General features: G+C 34.9%; 1 protein-coding gene across 1 annotated transcript; it reads right to left on the reverse strand.

Annotated features, from left to right (window-relative positions):
• Positions 1 to 4472: 4472 nt before the first annotated feature.
• Positions 4473 to 9077, reverse strand: LOC113231285 (protein sister of odd and bowel-like). The gene is made up of 2 exons (XM_026465531.1): positions 7859 to 9077; positions 4473 to 5344 (listed from the first exon to the last, which is right to left on the reverse strand). Exons 1-2 carry the CDS (start codon positions 8917 to 8919, stop codon positions 4969 to 4971), a joined length of 1437 nt encoding a protein of 478 aa, XP_026321316.1. The 5' UTR covers positions 8920 to 9077; the 3' UTR covers positions 4473 to 4968.
• Between the last annotated feature and the right edge of the window lie 4334 nt (positions 9078 to 13411).

Below are 13411 nucleotides of genomic sequence, written 5' to 3' on the forward strand. Positions count from 1 at the left end.
TCTAGAGATACGGTAATTGCTTTCAATGCTATGGATAATCTGACTGGTTGCTGGCTCATATACCTATTATAAAAACAGAGTAATAAAGAAGTAGAAAAGACACTGAATTTAAATTTTATTCAACAGTATACCCTGACGATTGCATACAAAATTGTCAATATAAAGCTGTAGTATTGAAGTCATGCGTCGTGTGCGGGCGCTATCTAGAAGAGTATCAAGACGATGCCGTTACTGTCAGCTGCGACACGATAACTGCGCGTGGGCAACTGCCATAGAGTAGGTTACTATCAGAAGTATGACAACAAATATTCCGTTTCACAAAATATATGTAATTTTTAAATGTAGAAGACACAAGGTGAACACTTTTAGTATTAAACTCAGTTAAGGAAATGAACTTAGTACTAAGTTTATTCGTAAGTTAAAATAATTAGACTGACTTTACTGTGTCAAAAGTTACAAAACAAATATTTATTTGAAATCTATAATGTATACGTAAAAATGAACGTTTTTTTTTAGTGCGTTCTATTATTATTCATCTGGTTACTATTATAAATCTTGTATGAGTTCTTGGTACACATACCACGTAAAAGTTTCTGAAGTATTAGATCCTGCATCTAGGCACGGGTATCTTCTAAAAAGAAGGTGAAGTCCGTCTTTTACAGATCTAAAAAAAAACTATCTTATTTCCGTGGTATTGCAACTAGAAATAAAAGCAGCCGAGATTTAATTATGTCACTTATAAAATTACTATAGCTCTACGTAAAGTTTCAATACATTTGGACTATTTGAATAATAGTACCTAATAGACGTCTCTACACATTTATATACTCTGTACTTATATCAAGTACTTACTATATTCATACTAATGGCCGCCGCAATCACAAATGTCACCGTTAATTCGCATACCAGCGATACGAAAGCAATGGTTGCGAGCTTCAATGCCATTTTCAAGTAAAATAAAACCGCACATGTGTGAACGTGTCTTCAGTTTTGAATGTAAATTGTTTTTAGTCCTCATTACTTCTTACGTTCGAGTTAGATTTCAAATGTACTTTGACTACTTATTAATAGCAAATGAAGGAAGGAATAAATGAGGGAAATTTGATTCTAAGAGAAAATGATAGTATTTTTGAAAAATTGAGATTTTTTTTAAAATTTATTATGACATTGTAGCATAAAAGTAGTATAATTACAGGTTTGGTTTGTTGTACCCGAGGTTTTGTAACATTCTTTACAATATTTGAGGCTATCATTGCTAAAGCATAATCACATTCAGTTTTTTTCTCAATATTTTTTATGCATGAAACTAACATTCAAATATAAAATAATTATGCACTTCAGTGTCATTTAAAGTAATATTGTAGAAAAAAATGAATACAATTTGATTTTTTCTTATGATACCAAACGACGAACAGGTTGTGTTACCTGGTGGTAAAACAAAGATTTGAGAGATACTGCTACTGTGTCCGTCACCCTGACCCATAGGTAAGTTGACAAGTCTCATGTGCCTATAATTGCACCACCATCCTTAGCCTTCAAAACCGGAACACAATAGTGTGAGTGGTAGTACTTCCCTAGACGATCTCTTTCACAAGGAGCTCTACTGCTACTAAGCTAATTAATACTTGATATTTTTTCTACAATCTCGGAATTGAAGACTGATTTATAAATATACCTACACTCCTCGAAGGTGACATCCGTGTAACGAAAACAGGTACACATGAAGTTTTTAAAGAAAAACATTAACCGTAAAATGAAGACAAATAACTCGCGAAACCGTGCTTAACATTCGAAACAGCGCAAACGCACGTTCCGAACGCATTGTCAAAACACCTTATACAATTTCACAACCGTACAGAAAAAAAAACAAGGAAAAACATCCGTACCGTGTGTGGTCGCGAAATAAAGACCCGCCACTAAATTCGAATAATGCGCACTCGAAACAGCAAATATTTTTCAAACACCTTTAAGGACAATAATCCTGTGTGAATCGCCGGTAATTTTGGTGTCGGTGACAATACTGTCATTTCTGTTTCCAAAAGGAAAAGGGACTTTGTTTAACACAGCGGGATTTCCGATTCAGGTGATTGCTATGTAATTTGTGAGTAATTCTCTGCTATAAAGCGGCCTAAAGTCCCCACCTATTATTATGTTGTCATAGTGTTTAATGGAAGGGTAGGATTGTAATGTGTTTGCATTTATTTCTTTTAAACCCTGATCTTTTACTTTGTTCCTAATAACAGCTTCATAATAAAGTGCAGAAACAACAAACCGTTGAAGTAGGTTTTTCTACAAAACTATATGAGCTTTGTAATAGTAGTTAGCCTGTTAAGAAATAAGTGTCTGTTAGAATCAGTAAAGTCAATTCTTTTTTAAAATGTGAAGGAATACGGCAACTAATAAACCGACCAATTTGGAAAACCACAAAAGGCGTTAAATCTGTAACGAATCACTCTTTAAATTTGTTATATGAATAACCTTAAAAAATCGCTTCACCAGAAACATGATACACTCACGGACAGTCACAATTTGTTACCTTTTTAACACATCGTATATTACCAAAATCTGAAAAAAATAAGACATGTGGGCTTTTATAAAACGTGTTTTGAAAAGAATCGAGCTTTATGTCATTTTGATACACTCTTAAGAGCCTTTGTGTGTGACTGAATCGACAATGGAGTCTTTTTATTCATGTGAACAACTTTTAAGGTCTAAATCGATTCGGAGTTTGAATTGAATCGATTTTTCAAGCTCAGTAGTCGTCTTTTGTTGCTAATAGCGAGAATGGTCTTGGGTTTTACGTTAACCTTTATAATTACCGCTTTTACCTCTATTAATCCTGTATTGTGCATCGATTTGATCAATGATGGAAATGTACCTATTTGTTTTCACCAGTAGGTGCAGTTGCATTCATGATTGCCACACTACTGCACTGTGATTAAAGTTTGGTTAATTTGAATTTCGAACAGATTTACGTGATTTTAAAACATCAGGATTGGCCAATTTGAATTTTGAAAAAGTCGTAGTCGTTTCATATACTCTTTTCTGAATGTGTTTTGACTTGGTCGTAGAGGAACTATTTAATGTAATATATAAAAAAGCAAAAATTTGACTTAATTTTAAAGTAACTCTTCTACTCCAGAACTACGGCCTTAACTTGTGACTTTGGCATCAAATAACTAGTCCAATTCAATATAAGGGTATGTTATAAGTAAAATTTCATTCCATGGACTTATTTCTATATAGTGTATATCTTATTTCTTATTTTCTATAAAGTGTAAGCTTTATAGAAAATTCATATTCTATGAATTTTCCATAAAGTATAATAAAAGTATACGTCCGACCGGAAAGTTATACCTACAATAATGTGGAACCACATTTCTATTAAACCTATATTACACATACTGTTTATAAAAATATTTTATTAACTTTTCATATCAGCTGATTGCTTTGTGTACCTACTTCTTTTTTTTTCTTTGTTTCATTGTTTGTTTTTTTAATTTAATTATTGCGTATGTAAAGTGTATCGCAGCTAGTGAAGTCATCGTTTTTCAATAAGACAATTACATTTCCAAAGTGTAAGACATTCATTACTCGTTTATATCAAGCATAAATCACTGAAGCTTTATTAATGAAGACATCTCTCTTCTGTATTATACATGCACATAATTTGATACCAACAACCGGGAGAGCGCCATCTATCAGTCTATTGGAGAACTTACTCCATTTGTTAGGATTATGAAATCGACACAGATAATGAAATATGACAAGATTATGTAAAATAGAAAATATTTTATTTATTTACATAGCGAGTTTTGATATTTTTCTCTGAAAATACCGGTGGCCATATTTCCTCTTCTTTCAATTTTGTTCATGAGGTTAATGAGCGTTTCATTTAATTAAATAATGTTTTAATAGTTTTAATATTTCTTAGCTTTTTATTTAACATTTAAGTTTTTTGCTAGTTTAAAATTATTTGAACATTTTTAGGCAATTTTTGCTGTATTCTACATTTAAAAGTAACGCCATTCTTGAAGTCTGCAATATTCATTTCAGAATATGTGATTCTTGTTCAGAACATTTGATTAATGCTATTGCCTTTCATTATTTAAAAATGTGTATTGTTATTCTATAAGCTAAATCAATCATATCTTCTATATTTTTTATATTTCCCGTGTAACTGTTCAAGACATATTTTAAAAAGTTGAATATAAAGTACTTTGACGTCTTTCTCAGTTTTAGTATTAGTAAATATTATATTAATATATTGTTTTCTATAAGCCAGGCTCAGTACAACTGTTTGTTGAATTATGATACATATTTTGGTCGTTCAAGATTACCCATGCTTTATTTAGAAATTTGATATAATCGACGAGATAGTCAATAGAAACAACAATATTTATGGTAGTCATCAATATTTAATTACACTACGTAATGTGTACATAGATTAACATCGGAAATACTATCTTCAAAAGATTACAAAAAAAACTTTATAATAAGGCCAAAGGAGGAAGACTTCACACTTAATAATGTAAAATTCACAAAATATTATTTCTTAATAAGTTGTATATAATTACAAGCTAGTCTTAAAACTAAGGGACGGAGTGCACAAGTCTGACTTACCAGTATAATTTAATATTTACATACAAAAATGAGATCAGAAAATGTACAAGGTTAAGAAAACAAAAATTGCAGATTTTAATACTAAAGAACAACCCAGAGCTTAAGAACCATAATCGTGAATAAACATAACTATTCATACGATATTTTGTTTTGCAAAAAAAATAACAAGGGGATAAATTATCACCGCTATTTGACCGTGTGGTCACCATCAACTGGTTCCATAAGTTTGATGGTCAATTTACTGTCTATTTTTATAGCTGTACCCAAGACGGCTCTAAAACTTAAGACTACAAAGTTTTTTATATGTATTTAATCAGTCTTTTTTTCACTACTCATTCACATGTGCTAGTTTTCATCTTCGGTGTCTAAGTTGTCAATTGGAAAGTTGGGATTTAGTAAGGGACTTTTTCCATTGCTTCCGCTGGGTGAGGTGTTAACTGAGGAGATTCCTACTAAATTGTGTGTGAGACTATGGCGCCTTAAATCGCAGTTTCTTCTGAAGACCTTTCCACAAGAGGAGCAGTTGTAAGGCTTGATGTCAGTGTGTGTTAGGAGATGAGTCTTGAGATTGGACCTTTGGTTGAAGCTACGACTGCAGACGGGACACTTGTGTGGGGACTCCTCCATGTGTAAAATCTTATGGACGGCCAACGTCCGGGATTGACAGAACCCTTTTCCGCATTCGAGACACTTAAAAGGCTTCTCCTTGGAGTGGATATATCTGTAATAGAAATTTTCGATTAAAGATATGTAGATAAATATTAAGTTGCTTTATTCGTTCGGATATCAAAACGATGTTGTATTTAAATTTAATTTGAATTGCTATGATGCTTACAACGTTCATTATTTGTTGAAAATACCACATACAAAACATGAAGGAAAATAAGGACATCAATTCAAGCCTATATAAAATTTGAACGTGAAAATATGTGTTCATAAACTGCAATATTACTTTAAACTTCAGCAATATGTCATTGAAATACAACGTTGAAAGCCTGACATAAATAAACATCCTACAGCGAAAACGGAAAATCAAGCGCATAAAATGCTTAAGTAACAGCACCATTTAGCTGGAAAGGCTATCATTGAGAAGGGCAATAAATACATCATGTCTGGAGGCGCCGAAACATCGGCTCTCGCGTGTTCTGAACACCTTGTGGGAGCTGGGAAGCAAACAAGCGCCCGCGGGATATTGGTAATAAATTGGCATGTACACTCTCAATTTTATTGCCAGTCCCATTAATTTACGCCAACTCAAAACCAACCACACAGTTATACCATCTGGACAAACATCTACATACTTAGATAAGCAATACACTTTACTGATACAAAATTTATGATCCCATGTCAAAGTCTAATAAAATAAGCGTGAAAAAGATAATCAAACAACACAAACAGTAATTTCAATAAAACAAATCTTTGTTTTATAAAACGTAGGAATTATACAATTTTAATTAAATGTATCCGTACAACTTGCAATTAACACCGTATAACGTATAATCAATAATAACACAAAACACGATGCCCGGCAATCGAATACAATTCGAGGAAATTATCTACGTATCGGATAAACAAATATTCTACGAAAGAAATTAATGATGTGCTCAAAGTAACGTAATACGTGTAATAATCGTTGGGATTACTTAGATTGGGGACGATAAATGGGTATAGGATGATGAATGAAATAATAATTTCAATATTAAAAGACGAGATGATGATGATTAGGGAACGAGTATGCGCGCGCAATGGAGCGTGACACGACACCGCCGCGGTGCAGCGTTAGGCCTAACTCGAAGCAACACGACATCTCCGTTGGCTAATTAAGCTTGCAATACTTATTAATAGACTATGAAATAGTATTCTTACTAAGTTTAAATGTTTTTAGAAGTGATAGTTCAGAACCGAGTTTAGTTATTTCATTATAAGATTTATTGATGAGGATAATAGATTAATTAATCATTGCAGAGTTGTAAAAAGGGTTAAGATCACTGAATTTAAACTTAAAAGATTTGCGAAAGGATATCTACACGAAAAACTAAACAAGATACAAATTAATTTAGGGTCATTATCAGAATTCCAATCTGCACAAAAAAATCTCAACAATCCGAACAATAAAACTTGATTTTGTATGCGAGGGATATTTACCATGTTTTTTTTTGTCATCCATATTAATCCTCTCGTCAGGATCACCACGTGTTTTGTTAAAACCCGTCGAAGTCTCGCTTCGGTCCATTATAATGTATCGTGTCAACGTACATCGATTGAACATTGACAGGCCGGGCTCGGCCCGGCTCGGGTTAACCCTCTGGCGTCTACACGAAATTTATTTTATTGCTACAGAGATACGGTGATTTGGAAGGAAATTGCCGAGAGACAGGTGTTAAGAATTCAACACCTTTAGCTCTTTTTGGTGGGTGTTCTTTATAAGTGGAGTAATAGATTAACAAAGATAACGACTTCTTATATGACTATTGTTATTCTTGATTGTGTTTGATATATTTGTCATGTTTGGTATTCTAATACCGGCCAAACATATCAGTTTTAATTGTAACAAGGCATGTAAAAGATATTTTGTGATAAATAAGATAAGCGCAGAGTTTTACAAAGAATTCAGAGAAGGGTACAAAATGAAAGCCAAAATTAAAACATCGACTCTTCTTGGATTAGCGGCGGTTTTGTAACATAATTTACGAGCGTGACGAACGACTTGTCGATACCATCAGCTCGAACCATACTTGACCCTTTTTGTTTTAAATATTTTCCCCTCACCGCCATTATTCAAAGTTGCTCATAACATTTTGCATTGAAACCCGAGGACTAATATCTTTTATTGATATCGAAAAATGAGATTCGTGAACCTCTAAAATGTATCTCGACACAGTATTATTATCTTTTTAAGCAAGAGCCGGGCCATTCGATCCGTACTTTTGGGATAGGGAAACAAAATTAATCACTGTAATTGATTTACTCGGTCGCTTGAGTGTGAAGATAATGTTTCGAATATCGATAAGTGTTCATTAAGATAACAGTGACGAATTACGTGCTTATGTTTTGCTGGTTAACATTTAGAACTTGAACCTGGTCAAGTCTTGACAAGTCTGTTTCTGTCTATTTAACGTACATGATCTGATAAATCATTCCTCACGTTAGGCTAAGCAAACAGTTCAGCTAGTCTGTATATCTCGAATAATATAATTTTAATGCATAATAATTTAAAAAAAGAGTACACAGTTACCTGTGGTCTCGTAGATGATCTTGCCGTCGGAAGGCTTTGCCGCAAATGTCGCAAGAATAAGGCCTCTCGTCCGTGTGCGTCCTTTCGTGGATAAGTAAGTTGTAGGATTTCGTGAATTGCCGATTACAAAACTTGCAAATGAATTGTTTCTTTGTTCTAGTTCCACTACCAGAGGTTTTCGGTTTATTTGATATACTACTTCCCGTCGAAGACGTAGAACTATTAGTAGATTTGGAACTTGAGGAATTAGAAGGTTGCGGGGATAGAGGCGCTTGCGATGGACTTCCGTTCATTTGTTGTTGATACATTGCATTCATTATGAGACTTGGATATCCGTTGTCCAAATTTTGTGATGAACTGTACCCATATTTTGACGTTGATTCCAAATGTTGCTCCAATGCAAATTCGTCTTCATTATCTAATAAAGCTAAATCTTCCTCAACTTCTTCTGATAAATCAACATCTTCTGCCGCTATTGCATCAGATAACGGATATTCTTCCGGCGTTTTAGGTGAAAATTCTCTAGTAGTATTTTCTGTTGCATCTACATCACTTATTTTTGCACTTGCGGTAGCTATTCTTAAGATATCTTGCTTAGATGTTGAACTATTATCAGATGCATTAGGTTGACTTGTAGTATTTACAGAAGAGACAGATGTTAGACGTTGTAAAGTCAAATAAGATTCCAATGCTTGTAAGTTTAAAGCGGCAGCTGCTGCTGAATTTGAAGGCAGGAGTGCGGCTTGTTGTAGAGAATTCATCATTGCATTTTGAAGAGAAATGACAACGCCTTGAAGTGATCTTTGTAGCATGTTTTCTTGTAACAATGCAGCAGACGCTAACGATAAATTCAAATTTGTACTTGTAGATGAACTATGGGTCTTACTTGCATTAGCTTTCGTCTCCGGATGTGGGGATGGTGGGTCAACTGCCAACAGTCCATTCATGTCTGTTGAGGTCTTGGTATCCTGTATTTGTAGGTTATTCTTCAGCTTGATGATAGCGCTTTCCAAAGAATTCAATGTAGATTTGCTTGATCGCGAGGAACTTTGCTCTTGCATCGTGAATCTGTGTTTCAACCAAACGTTGTAATATGAACATTGGAGGATGATGTTTGAAAATGCACGTGCGTCGCGGGGCGCGGGGATGTGTCGCGTGCGCGTGCGCTGTTCGAAGCACGCGCGGTGCGGCGGCGTGCGAGGCGGCTGTACGGCGCGGCGCGACTGAGCCGCCGGGCAGCCGCCGGCCGCCCCGCCCCCACCTCGACCCGCGCCTGCCTTCCCGCCTCACAAAAGCTCTCTATTTTAGGCAACTCTTTGTACGAGTAATGGTCACCTCACGCTGCCCTAACGACAGACACGTCCATGAGAACAACGTTGCGCCAGATTTGTTGAATCCCTTTCAAGTGTAATGAGATTCTGAATGGAATCGGGCTTGGCTGCTATGGGAAAACAATGTATTGCAGCGATCGCTCCGGTTGTTTTGTCAGTGGGTCACGCGCTATCTCTAACATAGCGACCTGCGTTGTATATATTTTACTATACAATACTTTCCGATACTGTTATTATAACCTGTTTATGTATTCGTTTGGTTCCTGCAGGTTTCTGTTACGACTATAGTACGTATATCAAAGATAGAGATGCTTTTAATAACTATAACTTTTCCGTGCTGGACTATATTACAATTTTAACGACTATAAGCTTCTCATTAAGTGCATCTTTTATAGGACTTTTAATTAAAACTAGAAGTATCTTTTTAGGGCTTTGTTTGAATGATGGGTGGGCATTAAAATTATTGGTGGCATTGGCCGGCGCCCATAAAGCGGACATCGGAGAACGAGCTGGAAACAAAAGTAGACATTAACCAAATAAATATTAAACCGAGGCAGTGTCCCTTTTCTCGTTTACTTTTGATAGTGTCAAGAACATTGAGACAGGGCTGTTATGGGTTGATGATGTTTCTTAAGATTCTAAGGTCAATTCTATGCAATTTACATTATGAACGGTTCATAGTACTAAAATTAAGATTTACGTTCTATGGACGAAAGAGATATATAAATAGTATAATATCGTAGTCATGATTTGAATTGACGTATCAACCCATGCACATATGACTCCTGCTACGTGGCTCCTCTAATCGGCCATTGTCAACCACTCTGGCTCAATGTGGTTAGGGGACTTTATTGTTTTCGGTAATATTCTGATTTTAGCATGATATTTTTAACCGACTTCAAAAAAGGAGGAGTTCCTCAATTCGACAATATTTTTTTTTGTATGTTACGTGTGAGACGCGATTTGTGAACCGATTTTGATGATTCTTTTTTGTTGTAAAGAGTGTACCTCATTAGTGGATCCATTTAAATTTGAATAAATGGAAGGATGGCAAACTAAGGGATGAATGTTGATGAATGTGGTTTTTTTAGTATCGACTCTGTATTGAAATTATCACAAGGTAATTTTCAAGCCAAGTGATAATTAAAATAAACGGTAAACTAAATTCCATGTGCGTATAGAGAATTTCTGTGCAACAAGCACATAGAGAAATTAGTAAGAAGAAGAATAACTGTAGCACGATTAAATTTGGAAATAAAAAGTAAAATTGAAAGTAAAATTTTGATAATACAATTTTTTCAAGATCAGATCAGACGAAAATTGTTTAAAAAAATATTAATTTAGACAGTTCTGCATTTTAAAAGTTCTATATACAAAATGCATGTAGAGACATAAAACAAAAGCATAAGCACACAAACCCTTAACACACAAAATGTTTATTAAGCTTGTCACGGCCAAGTTAATATTCGGTTAATATTTGATATTTCCATTTGCTTTTGTGAAGTGTGAAAGTAAAATAAGCAGACATAATGTTGATGAATTCTCGTCTTTTAAAACTGCTTTGGTTTTGCACTTATACAAGAGGTATAAAAAAGCTTTCATCTAGTGTTCGTCCTCATGATAAAAAACAAATTGATTCTTCATAAAAATATGTAATTGACAGCGCACGCTTGGTGCGGCGAAATATTATTTTTTGTCCAAATATAAGGTAATTTTTTAAATATTTTGTGAATTTTTACTTATATTGTTTATTATCATCACTAAGATCATCAGCTGAAATGATGGCATATTTTTGATACATTCAGCTCATAATGTAAACATAGGATCTGGAACATAAAATTTATAAACATGTCTGGAAAAAGCGAATTCACCAAATTGTGTAGTTTGTAATAAAATTAAAGACGTCAACATTTGTTGGCAGAATGTACAAAGAACGAAAGCCAGTGACAACTACTGATGATTCTATTATAATTGAACCGCTCCAATGTCAACTTCTTCCAAGGGATTCTGTCTGAACCCTTGTCAAAATATACAAAAATGTTATGTGACATGGTAGATTGGCGATAGTTAACGTAGTACTTTTAATGTAATAATAATATAAAAATAATTTTGCTATAAATTGCACGACAATTCGAATAAGGTTATTATAGGATTGGCATGTTCTCTAGAACAAAAGTCCTAAAATTAAATGAAGATTTCAAAAAAAGGCTAGAAAGATTATTTATTATTTTTTTAATTTATTATGACTAGATTATTTATTTAAAACTTTTATCCGTACTTACACGGATAAAAGTTTTAAATAAATAATCTTCCCGCAATGTTCAATGTCCTTTTTGTTAGAGAAGACTGTAGCTATATAGTAATAGTATATGATGAAGGTCTACGTCCAGTACGTTAATTTAGTTTTGAACACTACTTGGCATTAGCTGTCAGCACTTATTAACACTGTATTTATAATAAAAGTGAGTTAAATATCATGTATCGTCAACATATTTGATGCTAATGGGTATTCACGAAACATCTAAAACGCTGGTTCAGAATAAGTGAGGTTGTTAATGCGTCTCGACAAGTGGGATCCAAGCTTTTGCTCTTAATATTAGACAGTATTATTAAGTTGTATAGGCCATAAAATAGGAGACAGAATTTGCTGTACGTAATTACCTACTAAGAATTCAGTAGGCGGTACAATTTACTTACTATAATATATAAGCACTTGAACAAGAACTCAAACAGGCTGATACCAGGTAGACACTTGTATGTTGCAATAGTGCAACAATTTGCTACAATCCTAATCGTTGTTACGGATACTGAGTAAAGACAAAAGGCGCATGCTCCAATAGAGCGTGATAATTACACAATTGACATGAGAAACGGGGAAATAGAACGTTTAAGCTTGAGATTGAAAGACGGTGTGAAGGTAGTTACGATTTTGTGAGAACTTGTAGCGAATTGCTCAAGAGTACAGTTGCAGAACTCAAGTGCATAAGGATAATAAATTTATGATCACTGACCAAAGTTAAATGTTAAAGACTTTAAGTTCAGAAACTCAAGATATATTGTAGTATAAAATTAACTGCAACTGTTGCGCCTGACTTTTAGGGAAATAGGGTAAAACACACTTGCCTAGATGCTGATAACTATGTCGTTTGTTCTATGTGATTAAAATTTAAGCTCTCCAAAGCATCTAGCTCTCACAGCAGGAAACACATGCCACCATCTTTTTGGTAAAGAAATTCCAACGATGTGTAAAGATCTTCTCTAATGTGCTACTCTACTCCTTTCGATCTTGTGTTTTGCTCATCAACGTTTACCCGCAACTTTAACAAGGTCATCAGTTCAGCCTATCGACTGCCTACCTACGCTTCTGTACCCTTCTCTGGATCACTACTCAAGCACCCTTTTATCCAATCGGTGGAAGACCACCGATTGGATAAAAGGGTGCTTCTCTACTCTACGGGGCATATGGCCTGTCCATTCCCATTTTCTGCTAGCTAACACTTTGGTTAGTCGATAAGATTGGTGCTTTTTCCGGATCTCTGTGTTCCTGAGTTCAATTTAGGGAAGATATATCCAACATAGTCCGTGCTATAGCTCTCTGAGTGGCCTGTAGCTTTTGCACTGTCTGTCTTATCAGCGTTCATGACTTAGCTCATAAATTTGTTCTAAAATTTGTAAAGACGTTTGCATCACAGGTATAACATTATGTAAGTTAGAATATTACCAGACAATGATAAACCATTTGTAACATTTTCGCGCTAGGCGTCGATGTTGCATAAATTATACATCATACATGTGCAACATTATAAGGGTCACAACACACGTCGCAAGTTGTCGACCCTACGTCCCTAATTCGTTTAGGCGTTAGGCGAGCACGAGCGTTCGGGCGTTCTCACGCCGCCACCGCCCGGGGGCAGCGCGCGCGCACGACTCCACCAGATATAAAATTAATTTATCTATAACTATTGCAGCCATGCTATGTGGAGTGCGGTGGAGTGTCTGAAGTTAATAATGGAAATGAACCTTTAGTTTGGATGTAGAGTATCAGTTAATAGGACAAATAATTATCATAGCAATTCCTGTACCGTCCGTTATTTTGTCATTTTCGTTACGACTTTTTTCCTTTTTTTATATTATCAAGTGACGGGACGAACAAGTCGTGCGCCTGGTGGTAATTGACGCGCCTATCTATAACAGTTGCAGTATCATAGATCTTATAGGTACT

Source organism: Hyposmocoma kahamanoa, unplaced genomic scaffold (genome assembly GCF_003589595.1).
Source record: "Hyposmocoma kahamanoa isolate Upper Pololo Valley unplaced genomic scaffold, ASM358959v1 65, whole genome shotgun sequence".
Lineage (NCBI taxonomy): Eukaryota > Metazoa > Arthropoda > Insecta > Lepidoptera > Cosmopterigidae > Hyposmocoma > Hyposmocoma kahamanoa.

What these genes read in the sequence shown, in the direction of transcription:
- LOC113231285 (XM_026465531.1), bottom strand. Translation starts at nt 8,919, where the DNA reads ATGCAAGAGCAAAGTTCCTCGCGATCAAGCAAATCTACATTGAATTCT. An exon ending in GATCATCTACGAGACCACAG is followed by an intron (nt 5,345 to 7,858) that starts GTAACTGTGTAC and finishes TTTCTATTACAG; the next exon opens with ATATATCCACTCCAAGGAGA.